General features: G+C 44.8%; 1 protein-coding gene across 1 annotated transcript in view; it reads left to right on the top strand.

Annotated features, from left to right (window-relative positions):
• The window catches only part of LOC141580607 (uncharacterized), a 34829-nt gene that overhangs the window by 8970 nt on the left and 6050 nt on the right, over positions 1–19809 (top strand). Inside the window, exons 3-8 of the mRNA XM_074382497.1 lie at positions 7797–7907; positions 10802–11233; positions 12885–12954; positions 15932–16025; positions 18157–18261; positions 18821–19030. Coding sequence (XP_074238598.1) covers positions 11223–11233; positions 12885–12954; positions 15932–16025; positions 18157–18261; positions 18821–19030 — 490 coding nt within the window. The 5' untranslated portion in view covers positions 7797–7907; positions 10802–11222. The remainder of the gene's footprint in view (positions 1–7796; positions 7908–10801; positions 11234–12884; positions 12955–15931; positions 16026–18156; positions 18262–18820; positions 19031–19809) is intronic.

Here is a 19809-nt window from a genome sequence, read left to right as displayed (position 1 = left end):
TTGAGCCTCTTTGTAGTCATTTCCTTTCCTAATCCCTAGTCCCCATGCCTAGATCTGAATAGAATAAATATTTGGATAACGGACTTCATTATATTTACATCTTCATGTGTTTGGGACTTTATATAGTGGACCGTCGTCTTCCTTTTCTGACAAATAGAGAAGAAGTTGCATTCTAGGGATGTTTTTGGGGAGACATAATAGTAGTCCTGTTTATGGTTCTCCTTGAATTGGTTCATCTGTGCTGGTGAGTGGTACTTGCTACAAAATCTTGTCTGGTGAGCACAAGGAAAGGAATCTTCAAAAATTGGCCATTAAAACAGAGATGATACATTTTTACATAGTAATATGTGGAGTTAAATATTAAACCATCTTTATTCTTTTTCCCCCGCCTTTTTTTTTTTTCCCCACAGAGTTTTTGCTTTGTGCCCAGGCTGAGTGCAATGGCACGATCTCAGCTCACTGCAACCTCCAACTCATGGGTTCAAGTGATTCTCCTGCCTCGGCCTCCTGAGTAGCTGGGATTATAGGTGTCCACCACCACACCCAGCTAATTTTTGTATTTTTAGTAGAGACAAGGTTTTACCATATTGGCCAGGTTGGTCTCTAACTCTTGACCTCAGGTGATCCGCCTGCCCTGGCCTCGTAAAGTGCTAGGATTACAGGCATGAGTCACCACAGCAGGCCTGAAGCATCTCTTTCTTCTTTCAGAAATACGGTTGATAATAGTAACGCCGCACTCCTTGTGTGCCTGAAATGCCCCACATTGTCTTCTTCAGGTGGGAAGTGCTCTGGAACAGCCAGATAAAGGTGAGGGCAAGATTTTATTGTAGTTCTTTGATCGATTGATTGATTTTTGCTCTGAGGGGGGTTAGCATCTGTGTATCGGAAATAGAATTCAAGAGGAGAGACAGCACCTGTGTTAGTTTCCTCCTGCTGCCTATGATCACATTACCACAAACCGGTGGTTTGAAGCCACAGAAGTCTGGAATGAAGCAGCTGGGTTTTCTGATCAGGGTCATGTGAAGCTACAATCTGGGAATGGTCTGGCTATGGGTTTTCTCTAGAGCTCAGGCTATTTTTCTGAGTTCATTACATGTATTGAAGGAGTTTCTATTCTTGTTGGTGGGGGACTGAGGGCCCTTTTTCTGTGCTGGCTGTCAACCAGGAGTCACTCTGACTTCAGAGGCCACCTGCTTTCCTCCTTACCTGTCTTTCCCATCTTTCAACCAATAACCACTCATGGAGTCCTTTACAAGTTCTGACTTCCCTTCTCTGACTTCATCTTCTCCAGCCAGCTGTGGAAAGCTCTGTCACTGTGGAGTGATGTGATTCGATCCAGTTCATGCAGGTAACCTAACCATCTTCAAGTCATGTAACTGTCATATTCCAATGTAATCACAGGAATGCTGTCTCATCACCTTAAGAGGCTTCAGAGACAAGCGTATGGCATGTTTGGGGACCATTTCGGAAATTCCGTCTACCACAGTTGGACACTCACATTCCCCCATCTGCAAAATACATTCACCCTCTCCTCTAAAGTTTCCAAATTTCACATTAAAGCATTAGTTCAACATGAAAAATGTCACATAGACCGCATCAGATCCAAAGTTTGAAATCTCATCTAAAGCATCCACACCAGGTGTGGATGAGGCCTCTGAGGGTGTCCATTAAATACAGATCCTGGACATAATGTCCTTACCTCCGTCGACCTGTCAAACTGAACAAACTGCTTATCTGCTCCTAATGTGGAATGGCGGGACAGACACAGAATGACAACTACGGTGATTCTAGTTCAAAAAGAAGGACCATGGAAGGGAGAAAGAAGTCACCGACCCAAAGTCGTTTGGAAATGGAGCTGGGCAAAATCCAGCAGGAGGTTCTTAAGTAGGATCCACAGCCTGGGACTGCCCCTCCATCCTGTGGGACTTTGCCTCTGGGATCTTTGCTCTGCATTTCTTGAAACCATTATTATCTATCTTAATTTTCCCCCACTCCTTTACTTCTTCTTTCTCCCCATGGCAGCATCCTCCGCTTAATCCTTGGTCCGTCATCCCCGGCAGAATTGGTCAGATATTGCCCGTGTCACGGTCCTGACCGTGTCTACGAGGGGCTGTCCTTGTGAGCCCGTGCTCCTCTGGGACCGTCTTCACTGACCTGACCTCAGTCATGATTGCTTTCAGCTGCCCTGGCTGGCTTAGGAGAAAACCTAAGACTATGGAGACCCAGAGCCATTCTCTGCCCTCTCTATCTCCAGGAGAGGAAGAAAATAACAGGGATCTTCATGGAGAAATGACCCACGTGAGGGCCTGGACTCTCCAGCAGTCACAGCAGAGGAAACTCCCTGAGGAAGAATGGAGGAGCTGAACACCCGGACTGGGAAAGCAGGTTTGTGTTGAGCACTATTTAATTCTCATGTGCTCCCTGCCCCAATCTACAAGCCAGTGAAAGACAACGGACTGAGAATAAGTAATAGGCCTATAGAACCATGATGAAGAATTGTCCAAGGAAAGGCCCCTTTACTCTCTTTGCAAGGTGACATTGCTGTATTTAATCCAAAGTTTTCTGAAAGGCAGCAGTGAGTTTCCTCCCTGCTTGGCACAGGGAGGCTGAGGCCAAGGTTTGCGAGGTGTATCTGCTGCCACCAGGTGGTCAGGGAGCCTGGGAGAGTCTTAGTCTTTCTGGGCTTCAGTTTTCTCATCAGTAAAGTAGGGGCTTAGTGTACCTTTCTGAGGTCCCTTCCTGCTCTGTTTTCTCTGAGCCCTTGAGGGGCTAAGATGGTTTTTAACACTGCCTGGACCTGTAACCCGCACTGACCTCTTTGGCTCTGACTCCTGACTGGCCCCTGTGTGTCTCCTGCAGAGCCTGAGCTGAGTCCACACCCTGGAAGCCCAGAACCGAGGGGACGGACGGAAGAAAGAAAGTCGGCAGGTGTTTGGAGAAGAGAAGAACCTGCAGAGGACGAGTCAGCGCTGGAACAGGGGGGACTGAAGCCGGCGAGAGTGAGGACAGACGGGGCCAGGAGCCTCGGGGGATGGGCAGCGGGCCTGTGATCATTCAGCCACGCCAGGAGCAGCGCACGCTGAGCAGGGGGGACCGAGAGAGAGAAACCTACTCCGCAGGAGTCTCCTGAGCCTGGCCAGGGAGAGCCAAAGGGTGGATCAGAGCTGGTTTATAGTGAGGGGCAGCACCACTCCAAGACGGAGAGAATGCGACCGTGGCCCCCGCCCCAGACCCCGGAGCCTCGACCTCGGGGCCCCCGCAGCAGAGGATGCTCTGCAGGTCGGCGTGGATTAGAGGGAATCACCGTGCTTGGAGAAGGGTGAGAGATGTCCGTTCTGACATCACACAGCTCTGCCCTAGGTCAGGTGCCAGAGTCAGTGATTCTTGCCAGTATACGAGGCAGTGATACTTCCACTATTCCTCTGTACTTTGAGTTGAGGAAGGTCTCTATGTGAAGAGTATTTACTGGGTGTTTAATTTTCTCTACACCGTGTTAAGCACTTGGGGGTCAGATAGAAGTTTCCCCAAGGAACTGAAGCCCATGAGAGAAAGAACACAGAGACATGATTTCAAGAAAATAGGGTAGTTCTCCGAAAGTGGGGTGTCATGGCAGCCCAGAGGATGGGAGTGTAGGTGAAGACATTGCTCCTAAGGACAAGGGGAACCATAAGAGGGATTCTTCAGAACAGTACTGTTTTTCCTCCAGTGTCCCACAGAAGAAGATCCTGGGGCATGACTGGTGTAGAGCAGGGTCTACAGGTGTAGGAGGGGGACTTGCTGCATCTTGGGAGAAATTATAACATCCCTGGGTGGACATTTTGGAGAGGAATGTCAGTGATTGGATTGGATATCTGTAGTCAGTTTTATTCTATCTTCGGTGAACACTGCTGAGAACTTCCTTAGTACCAGACCCTAAGCTGGGAATCATGAACACAGAGATGAGTAGTATCCGATCTTGGCTTTCACAGAACTCTCAGTCTAGTGACTAGCGAGTTATGAGAAGTGTAGTGATGGTGACTTCATTAGAGCAAGTGGCTCATACTGCATGGAGATGACCTCAGTGGATGGCCTGGTCCCCCTTGTGGTTGTTATCGACAGCTAGATGACTTGCTTTGGGACAGTGACCCTGGACTTCTATCAGGTGTCAGCATCTTAGGTACAAGCAACACCTCAGTTCCTGTTGGGTCAAAACAGTGAAGACTGCCAAGGTGATCAAAGGACACTAGTGACATCAGTAGCTACTGATGAGGTCCTGGTCAGCTAGGGAAATAAAGATGTAAGTGTAACAATGATTCTAAATTTATTCCTTTTTTTTTTTTTTTTTTTTTTTTTTTGAGACGGAGTTTCGCTCTTGTTACCCAGGCTGGAGTGCAATGACGCGATCTCGGCTCACCGCAACCTCTGCCTCCTGGGTTCAGGCAATTCTCCTGCCTCAGCCTCCTGAGTAGCTGGGACTACAGGCATGTGCCACCATGCCCAGCTAATTTTTTGTATTTTTAGTAGAGACGGGGTTTCACCATGTTGACCAGGATGGTCTCGCTCTCTTGACCTCGTGATCCACCCGCCTCGGCCTCCCAAAGTGCTGGGATTACAGGCTTGAGCCACCGCGCCCGGCCTCTAAATTTATTCTTCACATAATGAGCAGAGATTTTCTGTCTTCTAAGTTAAATACTTTTTAGACTTCAAGATTCACCCACGTCGAAAATAACATATATATCGGCCATATTACTGACCTGAGATGATTTCTCCCTATCCTTACCAGAAACCTGCACTATCTGGAGCACTGAGTCTGTCTCAGGCTCACTGATCTGCCCTCTGGATTCCAGGGACACCCACAGAGCCAGTGGTTGAAGGCACAGGTGTTGATGTCTCCGACTGTTCTGACTCCAGCTTGGTGCACCTCAACACCCAGTATGAACCACACATTAAAGGATGCCACCACAATTTTGATTTGTGGGTGTTGCATCCTAACTTTAATAAAATGTAGTGGACATTATTTTTTACAAGAATTCTAGGTTTACAGATAAATTGAGCTGATAGTACGGGGAATTCCCCTATTCTCTCTTATCTCCTAGCACAGAGTTTCCTCTATCATTAGTATCATGCACTGCTGGGATATATATTTACAATTGATTAATCAGTACTGATACATTATTATTAACTAAACTCTATAGTTTGCGTTAGGGTGCATTCTTTGAGTTTTACAGTTCTATGGGGCTTGACAATTACCATGTCATGAATCCCCAGTACAGTATCACACAGAAGATTTTTACTGCTGAAAACCTCCTTGTGTTCAACCAATTCATCCCTCCTGCACACTTGGCAATCACTGATCATTTCACTATCTCTACCATTTTGACTGTCCTGGAATGTCCTAGTGTTGGAATCATACAGTGTGTAGAGTCTTTAGACTAGTTTCTTCTTAGCATTCTGTTTTTAAAGTGCCTCCATGTCTTCTCGTGGCCTGCTAGCTCATTTCATTGATCACTGAATCCTATTCTCTTGTACAGATATACCACAGTTCGTTCAGCCCCTCACTTACTGAGGGACATTTTGGTTACTTTCAGTTTTTGTTAAGTATGAGTAAAACTGTTGTACATACTTAGATGCAAGTTTTTGAGTGAACATGTTTTCACATTACTTTGGTAAGTATCTACAACTGCTGTTTTCAGGATTATGTGGCAAGGCTGTGTTTAGCTTTTTATTTTTATTTTTATTTTAAAAAGTACCTGCCAAACTGTTTTCCAAAGTGACTAGCATTTTGCATTTCCACTAGCAGCGAGTGAGAGTCCCCATTGCTCTGCGTCTTTGACAGCCTGTGGTATTGTCACTTGTCTGGATTTGAGCCTTCCTGTTAGGTGTATAGTATAGTGTAGTGGCGTCTCATTGGTTTAATATGCAGTTTCCCAGTGACGCATGGTTTTGAGCATCTTTTTCATATGCTTATTTGCCATCCATATATCTTTTCTGGTGAAGTATCCAGGTCTTCTGACCATTTCTAAATTGAGTTTTTTGCTTTTTTATTATTGAGTTTTAAAAGTCCTTTATATATATTGGACACCAGTCTTTCATCAGATCTGTATTTTGCCAATTTTTTTCCCAGTCTATCACTTGGTTATTCATTTTCTTAACAATGTCTTTGACAGAGCAGAAGTTTTTAATTTTTATGAAGTTCAACTTCTCCATTTTTTCTTTCCTGGATTATGCTTTTGGCATTGTATCTGAGAAGTCATCACCAATCCCAAGTCACCCAGATTTTCCTCTATGTGATAATCCAGGAGTCTTACAGTTTTGCACCTCACATTCAGGTGTAAGATCCATTTTGTGAAAGGTGTAAAATCTTTGCCTAGATTTATTCATTTTCCACACGTGGATATCTAGTCATTCTAGCACCATTTGTTGAAAAGACTGTCCTTTCCCTGTTAAATTGCCTTTGTGCCTTTCTCAAAGATCTGTTGAGTATTTGTGTAGGTGTATTCCTGAGCTCTGTATGCTTTTCTAGTGACCTATTTGTCTGTTTTTTCTTTCTTCACCAATTTCCACATTGTTTGGTTACTGTAGCTCTGTAATTAGTACTGAAGTGGGCAGTGTCAGTTCTCTGGGGATTTTTCTGATCTTTACAATGAGAACCTGGTTGGACTCCTGGTGGTTAACACTTAGAAGAGTGTGAGATCCCCACTAAATCTGAGACCCAAGGAGTTTTGAATGCTCAAGCCAGGCCACCCTCAGCTTCTAGTAATCTGTGAGGACCATTGAAGTGCTCCTCCCAGTTGCTGGCTTCAGCAGCTTCTGTTCCCTGTATTTGCCTGTGTGTCTTGTTTTCAGCATGGCAATTTGCCCTGTGACCTCTCCTCTAGTCCCTCTGATAACAGGGTTGATAATTTTCAGTTTGTTCACCTTTCTTCTTGTTGTGAGGACAAGTGGTGACCTCCTAGCCCCTTACAAGTTGGAGTAGAAACCAGGAATTTCATTTAACAAGTTACTTGTAATAAAAGTCACTAATTGCAAATGTACCATTGAGTAATTTCAGTAGATACACAGAATTTTGCAGCCATCACCTCAGTCCCCTCTTAGAATACATTTCTTCCCTCCCCAGATTCCCCAGAGCCTCTTTGCAGTCATTTTCCAATCCCTGGTCACCACGACGGAGCCTGAACAAAATAAACTTTTGGAAAACAGACAACATTACATTTCAGCTTTTATTAGATTGGAATTTTATACAATGGACCGTTGTCTTACTCTTGTGGCAACTAGAGGAGATATTTTATTCTAAGGACTTTCTCTGGGGGAACTTAGTAGTAGTCCCGTTTATTGCTCTCCTTGAATTGGTTCATCTGTGCCGGTGTCAGGCAGTTGCTATCAAACCTTGTCTGGTGAGCATGAGTGAAAGACCTAAAAGAAAATCTTCTATTAGAAATGCAGAAGATGAATTTGCAGATAATGTTATGCTGAGTTAAGTTTTTTTTTTTTTTTTTTCCGTGAGCTGGAGTTTTGCTCTTGTTGCTCAGGCTGGAGTGCAATGGCACAAACTCGGCTCACTGCAACCTCTGCCTCCTGTGTTCAAGCAATTCTCCTGGCTCAGCCTCCTGAGTAGCTGGGATTACAGGCATGCACCACCACGCTAAGGTAGTTTTGTACTTTCAGTAGAGACGGGGTTTCTCCATGTTGCTCTGGCTGGTCTTGAACTCCCAACCTCAGGTAATCACCCACCTTAGCCTCCTAAAGTGCTTGGGTTACATGCGTGAGCCACCACACCTGGCTGGGAGTTAAGTATTTTACCATCTTTTTTCTTTCAGAATTTGAGTTGGTAACACTGAGGAGACACTTTTCACCTGCCTGAAATGCCCTACGTTATCTTCTTCCAGTTGCATGGGCTCTGGAACAGCCCTTGCAGTCCTCCCGTAAAGGTAAGTATAACATTTTACTGTAGTTCTTCGCTTTTTTTTTCTTTATTGTGCTTATAGGGATTAGCATACATGTATGTGAAAATATAAAGAGCACAGATAGGCACCTGTAACTAGTTTTCTGTTGCTACCTCTTAACACATTATAACAAGTTAGTGGTTTGAAACCACAGAAATCAGGAGTGATTGGGTTCTCTGATCAGGGTCTTAGGAGGCTGAAATCCAGTTATGTGCTGCCTGTGTTTTTCATCTAGAGCTCAGGATACTCTTCCAAGTTCACTACAGATGTATTGGCAGAATCCATCTTCTTGTGGGCGGAAGACTGACATCCTTTTGCAGTCCTCCTGGCTCTCAGCCAGGAGACCCCCGACTCCAGAGGCCATCTGCATTCTTTCTCACTTTCCCCATCTTCCAACCAACAACAGCTCATGGAATTCTTCTCCAGCTCTCATCTCCTACCCACTAGAGAAATCTGTGACACTTAGGGAGTGATGTAATTAGATCCGGCCCACTCAGGAAATCTTAGCCTTTGAATTAGTCTGTTCTTGCAATGTTATAATGACCTGAGGCTGGGTGATTTATAAAGAGAAGAAATTTAATTAGGTCATGGTTCTGTGGGCTGGCAGGGGAGGGATGGATGGAGAGAGGGAGGGAGGGAGAAAGAGAGAGCAAGAGAGACAGAAAGAGAGAGAGAGAAAGGGGAAGTGCTGCATGGTTGTAAAGAGGCAGATCTCATGGAAAGTCTGTCATGCGACAGCACTTTGGGGGTGGTTCTAAGCTATGAGAACCCATCCCCATGATCCAATAACCTCCTGCCAGGCCCCAGCTCTACCACTCAGGATTATAATTCAACATGAGATTTGGGTGGGGACACAGAGCCAAACCATATCACTCTAAAATCATATGACTGCCCTGTAACAACGTAATCACAGGAATGTCTCATCAGCTTAACAGGTTCCAGAGATAAGGGTACAGCATGTTTGGAGACCATTTTAGAAATTCCACCTTTGGGAGGCTGAGGCGGGTGGATCACGAGGTCGAGAGATCGAGACCATCCTGGTCAACATGGTGAAACCCCGTCTCTACTAAAGATACAAAAAATTAGCTGGGCATGGTGGCACGTGCCTGTAATCCCAGCTACTCAGGAGGCTGAGGCAGGAGAATTGCCTGAGCCCAGGAGGTGGAGGTTGCGGTGAGCCGAGATCGCGCCATTGCACTCCAGCCTGGGTAATAAGAGCGAAACTCCGTCTCAAAAAAAAAAAAAAAAAAAAAAGAAATTCCACCTATCACAGTTCAACTTCTGGGCCCCAGACATTCACGTTCCTCACAGATGCAAAAGACATTCACCCTCTCACCCAAGGTTTCCAAGTTTCCTGTCATTATGCATTAGTGCAAAGTGAAAAATGTCATGTAGCTTTAATCTGGCCAAAAGTTTAAAATCTCATTTAAATTATGTACACCAAGTGTGAATGAGGCTTCTGAGGGTGTCCGTTCAGTACAGATTCTTTTTATTTGAGAGTGAGTCTTGGTCTGTCACCCATGCTGGAGTGCATTGGTGCGATCTTGGCTTTTTGCGACTTCTGCCTCCTGGGTTCAAGCGATTCTCCTGACTCAGCCTCTTGAGTAGCTGGGAATACAGACATGCACCACTGCATTCAGCTAATTTTTTTGTGTTTTTAGTAGAGATGCGGTTTTGCCCTGTTGGCCCCGCTAGTCTGAAACTCCTGACCTCAGGGGTTATCTCCCTCAGCCTCCCAAGGTGCTAGGATTTCAGGCATGAGCCACCAAGCCCGGCCCAAGTACAGATCCTTGATATAATTCCCTTACTCCTGTTGACCCGTGAAACTGAACAAACAGCTTATCTGTCTTCAGTGTGCAGTGGTGGAACAGTCACAGAATAACACTGCTAGTGATTCTTGTTCATTCCTGATTAGGCTCCACAGCCTGGAACTAACCCTCTGTGACAGGGAGCTTTGGCTCCGGGCTCTGCATTTTTTTCCCATCATTATTGAAAACATTTTATTTTCCTTCTTCCCCTACTCTTTTGGTTCTTCCCTTTTCTCCTCGTAGCAGCATCCTGCACTTAATCCTTGTTGCATCATCCCAGCAGAATTGGTCAGATATTGCCTGTGTCACAGTCCTGACCGTCTCTACGAGGGGCTGTCCTTGTGAGTCCGTGCTCCTCTTCACTGAGCTGACCTCTGGCAGTCATGATTGCTTTCAGCTGCCCTGGCTGGCTTAGGAGAAAAACCTAAGACTATGGAGTCCCAGAACCAATCTCTGCCCTGTCTATCTCCCAGAGAGGAAGAAAATAACAGGGATCTTCTTGGAGAAATGACCCACATGAGGGCCTGGACTCTCCAGCAGTTACAGCAGAAGAAAGTTTCTGAAGAAGAATGGAGGAGCTGAGAGCCCAGGCCGGGAAAGCAGGGTTGTGTGAAACACTATTTAATCCTGTATGATCCCTGCCCCAATCTAGCAGCCAGTGAATGACAGCTGACCAAGTATAAATGCCAGGACTATGGAACTGGTATAAAGGGTTTGTCCAAGGATAGGACCTTTTACCGTTTTTGTTTTCACAGTGGAAACTGCTATTTTTCATCTAAAGTTTTCTGAACGGCAGCAGCGAGCTTTGGGAGGGCGAGTTACCTGCTCTGCACAGGGAGGCTGAGGCCAAGGCTTGTGTGGGATCTGCTGCCACCAAGTGGTGAGGAGGGAGCCTGGGAGAGTCTCAGTCTTTCTGGGCTTCAGTGTTTCCTCATCAGTAAGATAGAGGCTTATTGTACCTCTCTGAGTTCCCTTCCCACTCTGTTTTCTCTGAGCCTCTGAGGAATTGAGATGCTTTTCAATACTGCCTGGGACCCTCATCTGAGACCTGACTCTGTGTGTCTCCTGCAGGAGCCTGAGCTGAGTCTACACGCTGGAATCCCAGAGCTGTGGGAACAGGTGGAAGAAAGAAAATCAACAGGTTTAGGGGATGAGAATAATCCACAAAGGACGAGCCACTGGTAAATGAAAACCAAAGAAGGGAGAATAAGGACAAACCAGGACAGAAGCCTCAGGGGAAATGGCAATGCTATGATCATTTAAACCCTCAAGGAGCAGCGCGAGCTGAGCAGTGGGGACTGAGAGAAACTGACTCGACAGGAGTCTCCTGCCTCTGGCCAGGGAGAACCACAGGTTAGATCAGAGCTGGTTTATAGTGAGGGGCAGCTTCAACTCCAAGAAAAGGTCGGAGGTTTGTAGTCAGTTTTATTCAGTCCTGGATGAACACTCTCCCGACCCAGGAGCCTCAGCGTCGCTGCTGCCGTAGCAGTGGATGCTCTTCAGGTCAGTGTGGGTTAGAGGCAATGACCATGTTGGAGAAGGGTTGGAGATGTCCGTTCTCACATTAAACTGCTCTGCCCTAGGTCAGGTGCCAGAGTAAGTGTCCCTTGCTTGATTATGAAGCAATGATACTAATAATATTCCTTTGCACGTTCAGTTGAGAGAAGTTTCTCATAAATATTTATTGAGCATGTAATTTTCTTTATAGTGTGCTAAGCACTTGGGATTCAGGTGTTTAATGTCTCTCTAAAGAAACTCAAGCCAGTGAGTGGAAGAACACAAACAGGTCATTTGAACAAGATACGGTAGTTCTACCCAACTGAGGTGTTGTGGGAACTCAGAGGATGGGAGAGGATGTCAAAGGACATTGCTGCTAATGATGGGGAAGCATAAGAGAACATTTTGAGAACAGACTAGTCTTCCTTGAAGCTCCCACAGGAGAGGATTCTGGGGCAGAGATGGTGTAAGGCATGTGCCTCTCTAGGGAAGGGGATTTGCAGCCTCTGAGAGAAAGAGCATCCCTTACAAGACATTGGGGACAGAAATGTAGTGAAAGGGTTGGAGGTTTGTAATGCATTTTATTCAATCATAGATGAACACTGCTGAGAGGCCCCTCTGTGCTGAGCCCTTAGCTAAGGACCATGATCACAGAGGTGAGTAAAATAGGATCCCAGCTTTCACAGAATTCTCAATCTAGTGACTGCTGATTCATGAGAAGTGTAGTGATGGTGGGTTTGTTGGAACGAGTGGCCCATGCCACATGAGATGACTGCAGTGGATGTCCTGGGCCAGTGACCCTGGACTTCAGCCATATTTCAGCATCTCGAGGTACAGTAGACCAACACCACAGCTCCATGTTGAGTCAAAGCAGTTAATGCAGCCAAGGTATTCAGAGGACAGTGATGATATCAGGAGCTATAGACTGTTTCCAGCTGGGGAAATAAAGAAGTAAATTTAATAAGTCTTCTAAATTTGTCCTTGCCATAATGATAAATAACTTTATCTTGATAATGAATGATATCCTGGTAAGTTAATTATAACTTACCATAATGAGAAATAACTTTATCTTGATAATGAATGATATTCTGGTAAGTTAATTATAACTTACCATAATGAGAACTTTATGCTGAGTACAGCAGACACACAAGCCCTTGAGGACACATGCCTGAGGATTCTGATGAAGATGTGATGTCCACATATGTCCACAGTTGGACCTACAGGCCAGCTTTGAAACAATGGAAGACCTAGTTTCAAATTCAAGATTGCTTTGAGTAGAAATTCACTTTATCTCTCTTTGCATGGCAATAGGGCTAATCTTCCCTAAGCTGCCCCTTACAAGAAAAGGAATCATACTGGTAAGAATTCAGACTTCTGCAAACATGAGTATGTAAGGAAGTCTTATAAATGTGTTCTAGCCACCTAGCCAGAAACCAGGAATTTAGCGAGTTTGTTCACATTCAGGACAGTTGTGTTCACTAGATCAGAGGCCCTGAGACACGAAGAAGAGACCCCCTAACAAGGGAAAGTGTTTCTTCCTGTCCTAGGACATCACTGCCAACTTCAGGGAAGCAGGAACACAGCTGCCTGCTTTACAGTATGGGCTGCTTTTGTGCCTGGAGTGTGTCTGATGTCCCAAGACCTGTACCTATTTCAGGGAGCCTTGGGAGGAGCCTGAATCACAGATGGAATTGGACAGTGCATGGAGATGGTTGAGCAGGACGAGGGTAAGTGCAGGGGCGTGGCCAGGTCCTATTGGGAGACGGTGAGCGGCACTGATGGGGAGAGACAAAGATGAAGTCAAAAGTGTGTGCTTCTGTGTCAAAAACTCAAACCAGTAACTAGTTTGCTTTCATAAGCAATAAGTATTTTTCTATTTACCTGAGAATTTAATCTCAAAACAGAAATCATAAAAATAGTAAGTCCCAGGCATAAACCCTAAACTATAGCTCATATTTATTCTTTCTAAATAGAGCTATTAGTAAAATTTTGTTCATAAAACATGCATTGTGCATATAAGAAGGTAAAAGTCGGCCGGGTATGGTGGCTCACGCCTGTAGTCCCAGCACTTTGGGAGGCCGAGGTGTGCGGATCACGAGATCATGATATCGAGACCATCCTGGCCAACATGATGAAACCCTATCTCTACTAAAAACACAAAAATTAGCCGAGCGTGGTGGCACATGCCTGTAGTCCCCGCTACTTGGGAGACGAGACAGGAGAATCGCTTGAACCCGAGAGACAGAGGTTGCAGTGAACCGAGATTGCATCACTGCATTTCATCCTGGTGACAGCAAGACTCTGTCTCAAAATAAAAAAGAAAGAAAGAAAGAAAAGCAAAAGTCTTAGAATCATTGGCATTCCATAGAAGAGAGAATTAAATACAGTCAAGGGAAGACCCAAGTCTCATACTTCTCTTGTATATTCCAAAGGTCCAGGGAAATTCCAGGTCTAATTCCATGGAAAATAGAGGTGATTTTCCATGCTGCTAAAGCAAGGTTGCAGACACTTCTGAATTTTGGTCCCAATATGCTAGTAGGGCACACCTCTGTCCTGGAAGATGATACAGGAATCAATACTCTTCCTGTGACTCATTCTGGTCATTTGTCCAGCATCACAGAAACCAAAAAATGGAAATATGGCCAAATTCATGATTTGCTATCCCTCTTGTTCAGGTTTCTTACCTGATTCTTAGGATAACAGCGTTACGTGGAGGATTCTGAGGAAGATATGCTGTCCAAATATGTGCACAGTTTTGAGCAAAATGCCTGGTACAGATTGGTCAACAAGTAATTACTGAATAATTGTATGAATGTTTACTCAATGACATGGATCCTAGTGATTGCTTTTATTGGCAGTGCTCGAAACTCATCCCTGTGTGACCTGAAGTAAGCCACATAACTTGGTGAACCTGCAGTTTCGTCATTTTTATAATAAACCTGACATTTTCCTTCTGCCACAGAATGTCAGGCTTCTGAGACACCAGAACATGTATATACATAAAGGCTTTGATGTCTCTGAAAGCAGTATGCTGACAGTGTTGCTGGAGGATGATGGGGGCTGTAGAGAGGCATGCTTTCCAATGATTGATCCAGTCCTCCTTGCTTCACTTCCACATGAATGTTGGGCAGCCCAGGGTCACACCCATTGCACCCTGAACTCAGGCAAGCCCAGGAAGCAGCCAGACACAGGAGACCTGGGCTCCAGAACAGTCTCCCAAGTCCCAGGCTCACAAAACCTGGGTGGCAATGAAAGCTGAGAAAGTGAGGAGGTGGTTCAGGGGATGACTCTTCCCTACTCATTCCTGTCATCTCCAATCCACCTTCTATTGCACAGCAACACGGAGGACCACCAACCACCCCTGACCATCACCTTGATCTTACTGTGTTTGGTTAGTGGGATGCAACCACACATCAACGGCGTTAGACCAACTCAGAAAAATATCTCTCAAACAGTCTTCCGTAAGGACCGCTCATGGCCCTGTTATTTTCAATATATGGAAAGACGAAATGAAAACAACAAAACCATATCAGGTTTACCAGACTTCCCAAGATAGATGGTCACATATGCCTTCAGGGCATCTCTATAAAAATGATTTTCATGACTTGACACCTTGAAAAGAGCTCTTCTGGGACTAAATTGACATCCATAAGTGACAAGAATGAGAGGTAGTGTTCAGTCACATTAAAAAACAAATCATCCCATATAGAGGAAGCTTTGGATATAGGAGCATCAAACTGGTCTTAAGTGAGATGAAAAGTCTCTTCTGCCACAAATATCAGTATAGTGATATCTGCCAGTAAGAAAATATAAATCAGCATAACCATGGGATGCAGCAAGAAGAATATTGAGCCAGGAAAGAAAACATTTTTAAAAAATGAATTCCTCATTCACTTTCTAGTGGATACAGAAAAAACTGCAGAAGAGTCAGAGGCTATCACGGCAGTGTAATAGGATGATGTGTTAAACTTGTGGAAAAGCCTTCAATTCTGTTTTCACATATGAGAAGGAGGCGTGACTGACTTCCTGACTAGCATTAAGTAAATATCACATGTTGGGAAACTGTTTCTGCCTTTACAATTTTATACACACAAGAGATAAAAAATGAGGCACATGCTGAGATGTATTGGGAATGAGGTGGGACTGTGGCATTGTAACAAGGGTACACAAATACTGAGAGTGACTGATAGAGGAATGGTCCCCATCGGTTGTGACCTCAGGTGAGACCAGGAGGCCTGTGTTTTAGCAAACCCTGTGCAATTGGAATGAAGGGCTCCTAAGATTCCATGACACGTCCAGCTTCTAATTCTGTTATTGCAACAGCAGACGGTTACCTGGTACACAGGCCACTATCTCCCACACTCTTGTCAGAGTCTGAGCTAGAGGTGGCACCTTCAGCTCCCAGCTGAAGCATTGCGAACCTTGTTTTTGCAGTTAAGGACCCTAAAGTGCTGTGAGGATCAAGTTTTTCTCAACGGTAAGTTAAGAATTTGATTTCTTGACATCCCCCAGTCCTGATGAAACCTATTTGATTTCCAGTTTTTAACCCATCATGTGTTTGGTTTTCTTCTCCCCAGTTTCTGGCTCTACCTGGGGTGAGTTCAAGTCCTGCCAGATGTCAGCATGGCGACATCTGGCAGGACTTGTTCCACGAAAACCACAGAGGTGAACTTTCCAGATACCATAGAGAATTCCTACTCCCAGCAGGAAGAGACCAAACTGAATTTCGGAGCCAGCAAAAATAGACTTCTTCTGAGCCAGGTGGCCTACTTCCAGAACTATCAGCTGCAGACATCCAGTAAGTTCTACAGGTTCACCACCATGAAACTGATGAATGATGTCCTGTCTTGTCTCGAGAAACTAACCACTCTGTACATCAAAATTAATTTTATCCTTCCCATACTTGTAGAAAATAGAAATGGGTACTTTAACGTTAAAGATGGAAGACAGAGGACGAAGTATTTAGCAACTGTTCCATGTCTGCAGTAAGGTGGGGGTGGGACTGGGGTTACAATCCCGCCTATTGATTTCTGACACAGGCACACAACCACCTGTTTTTCTCATCAAGAGGCTAAATCCATGTTTCCAGGAATCCTCTCTGTACCGTATAAGATCCTGCAGTCAAGTAGCATCCAGTCTGTTGGTCTAAATGTCTGAGGCTACTGAACTTCCATTAGGTTCTGGTTTCTGCTGAGGTCCAATAGGCAAAGCTGTGTTCTGGGGACACGGGGGAAACACAGTGATATCACACAGTACCCGCTGTGAGTGCTCGAAGGGGACCCTGCTCCTAATAGAAGCTATGGTATGTGTATGTGGCGCCATCAAGAGCAGGGAGTAGCCTGGTACCGGTGCCTCAGCTTCCCGATTAGCTGTGATCCCTGGGGAGCACCACTGCAAATGGCTAATTTTTGTATATTTAGTAGAGGTGGAGTTCCACCATGTTGGCCAGGCTGGTCTTGAACCCCGAGGTCAAGTGATCTGCCTGCTTGGGCCTCCTAAAGTGCCGGAATTCCAGGCATGAGCCGCTTCGCCTGCTCCACAGATTCTTTTTTCAGTAAAAGTTGTTAGAATTCATCCCTCGGTCTAGTCTCCTGTATAAATTTCTCTAACCATTCATTGACAATGACATATGATGAGATAAATCAGTATTGCAGCAAAGCTTCTGGAAAGCATTTAGGGCAATTTATCAAGATTTGTGGGAAAAAGTTTTTTTTTTTTTAATTGCATTTTAGGTTTTGGCGTACATGTGAAGAACATGCAAGATTGTTGCATGGGTACACACATGGCAGTGTGGTTTGCTGCCTTCCGTCCCCTCACCTGTATCTGTCATTTCTCCCCATTCTATCTCTTCCCACCTCCCCACCCCCCGCCCCTCCCCCATTTCCCCCAAACGGACCCCAGTGTGCAGTGCTCCCCTCCCCGTGTCCATGTGTTCTCATTGTTCAACACCCGCCTATGAGTGAGAATATACGGTGTTTGATTTTCTGCTCTTGTGTCAGTTTGCTGAGAATGATGGTTTCCAGGTTCATCCATGTCCCTACAAAGGACGTGAACTCATGGTTTTTGATGGCTGCGTAATATTCCACGGTGTATATGTACCACATTTTCCCTATCCAGTCTATCATCGTTGGGCATTTGGGTTGGTTCCAGGTCTTTGCTATTGTAAACAGTGCTGCAATGAACATTCGTGTGCACGTGTCCTTGTAGTAGAATGATTTATAATCCTTTGGATATATACCCAGTAATGGGATTTGTGGGTCAAATGGGATTTCTATTTTTAGGTCCTTGAGGAATCGCCACACTGTCTTCCACAATGGTTGAATTAATTTACATTCCCACCAACAGTGTAAAAGTGTTCCTATTTCTCCACATCCTCTCCAGCATCTGTTGTTTCCAGATTTTTTAATGATCGCCATTCTAACTGGTGTGAGATGGTATCTCAATGTGGTTTTGATTTGCATTTCTCTGATGACCAGTGATGATGAGCATTTTTTCCTATGTTTGTTGGCCTCCTGTATGTCTTCTTTTGTAAAGTATCTGTTCATATCCTTCGCCTATTTTTGAAAGGGCTTGTTTGTTTTTTTCTTGTAGATCTGCTTTAGTTCTTTGTAAATTCTGGGTATCAGCCCCTTGTCAGATGGGTAGACTGCAAAAATTGGGAAAAAGTTTTAATTATTTGCACTGACTTAGGTCACAGGATATGCGATCAAGATCTACCGGATGAGGGAGATTTTGTCCCATGGATCTGAAAAGCAGGCTCATTTACTTCTAGGGCGACTTAGTCTAGGGCTCGTTAGAATATTCCTGTCAGAATATCACATTCTTACGCTGAGAATATTTTTCATCCTTGCGCTATGACCGAACACTGATTTGGTCTTGTGTGAAGTGCGATTTGCTTAATGTGACCTGCTCTTCTGATTTGTTGACAGAAGATCGAAAAGATCACGATGAAGAACGGAAATACAGATACAGCAAAAATAAACTTCTTATGAGTCAAGTGGCCAACTATCTGAGCTGCCGGCTGAAGACGAAAGGTAAATTCTATAGGTTCACCATCACGAAAGTGCTGAACAATGTCCTGTCTTGTCTCAGAGAAATGATACACTCTCTTCTTCAAAGTTAATTTAATCCTTCCCATACTTCTAGGAAAGTAGCAATGGGTATTTTAACATTTTGTTAAAGACGGAAGACAGAGGCCAAAGTATTTAGCAACGTTTCCACGTCTGCAGTAGGCGGGTGTGGGACTAGTGTTAATATCCCAACTATTGATTCCTGACACAGGAGCAGAACCACCTGTTTTTCTCAGCAAGAGGATAAATCATGTTGACAAGAATCCTGTCTACCATATAAGATCCTGCAGAACTTATAAGCAAGCAAAAGGCAGAAGTGTTCATTTCCAGGTTTCAGGGTGACTGAGTAGTTAAGCCAAGTTGCTTTAAGGAGGTTGGGAGTGGAGATGAGAAGAGGAAAAGCAGGGAAACGACATCTTCAAATCAATAGGCAAGGCTGTCAGTGACATCCCTCAGTCCCGATTAAACCAATTTGACATCACCAGTTTGTAACCTATCATGTGTTTGGGTTTTTTCTCCCCAGTCACTGGCTTTCTGTGTTCTGCCCCAAATGTCAACATGGTGGCATCTGGCAAGTCTCCTTCCAGAAAAAACACAGAGGTGAACATTCCAGAAGGCAATGAGAAATCCTGCTGCCAACAGGAAGAAAACCGACTGAATGCCGGAGGCAACAAAAAGACACTTCTTAGGAGCCAGGTGGCGGACTTCCTGAACGACCGGCTGAAGATACACGGTGAGTTCTATAGGCTGACCACCACGAAAGTGATCAATGATGTCCTGTGTTGTCTTGAATCACTAACCATTCTCTTCATCAAAATGAATTTTTTCTGCCCATACTTGCAGAAAATAGAAATGGGTATTTTAACATTTTGGTAAAGATGGAAGACAGAGGCCAGAGTGTTTAGCAACTTTTTCATACCTGCAGTAAGGTGGGTTGTGGGACTGGGGATACAATCCCAGCTATTGATTTCTGACACAGAACCACCTGATTTTTTTATCAAGAGGCTAAATCCATGTTTACAGGAATCTTCTCAGTACCATAGAAGATCCTACAGACAAGAACCATCTAGTCTGTTGGTCTAAATGTCTGAGGCTACTGAACTTCCATTCAGTTTTGGTTTCTGCTGAGGCCCAGTACGCAAAGCTGTGCTCTAGAGACACTGGGGGAAACATGATGATAGCACACAGTGCCTCCTGTGAGGAGCTTGAAGGGAACCCTGCTCCTAATAGAAGCTGTGGTATGTGTATGTGGCATGATCAAGAGCAGGGAGTACCCTGGTACTGATGTACCCTGGTACTTCAGCCTCCCAATTAGCTGGGATCAGCGGTGGGCACCACCATGCCTGGCTGATTTTTGTATTTTATGTAGAGGCAAGGTTTCACCACATTGGCCAGGCTGGTCTTGACCTCCTGAAGTCAAGTGGTCTGCCAGCTTGGGCGTCGTAAGTTGCTTGGATTCAAGGTATCAACCACCGTGCTGGCTCCACAGATTCTTTTTTAGTAAATGTTGTT

The sequence above is a fragment of the Saimiri boliviensis genome, chromosome 12 (assembly GCF_048565385.1).
Source record: "Saimiri boliviensis isolate mSaiBol1 chromosome 12, mSaiBol1.pri, whole genome shotgun sequence".
Classification (NCBI taxonomy): Eukaryota; Metazoa; Chordata; class Mammalia; order Primates; family Cebidae; genus Saimiri; species Saimiri boliviensis.
Note: the sequence above shows the minus strand (reverse complement) of the source record. Positions and strands in the feature narration are given on the sequence as shown.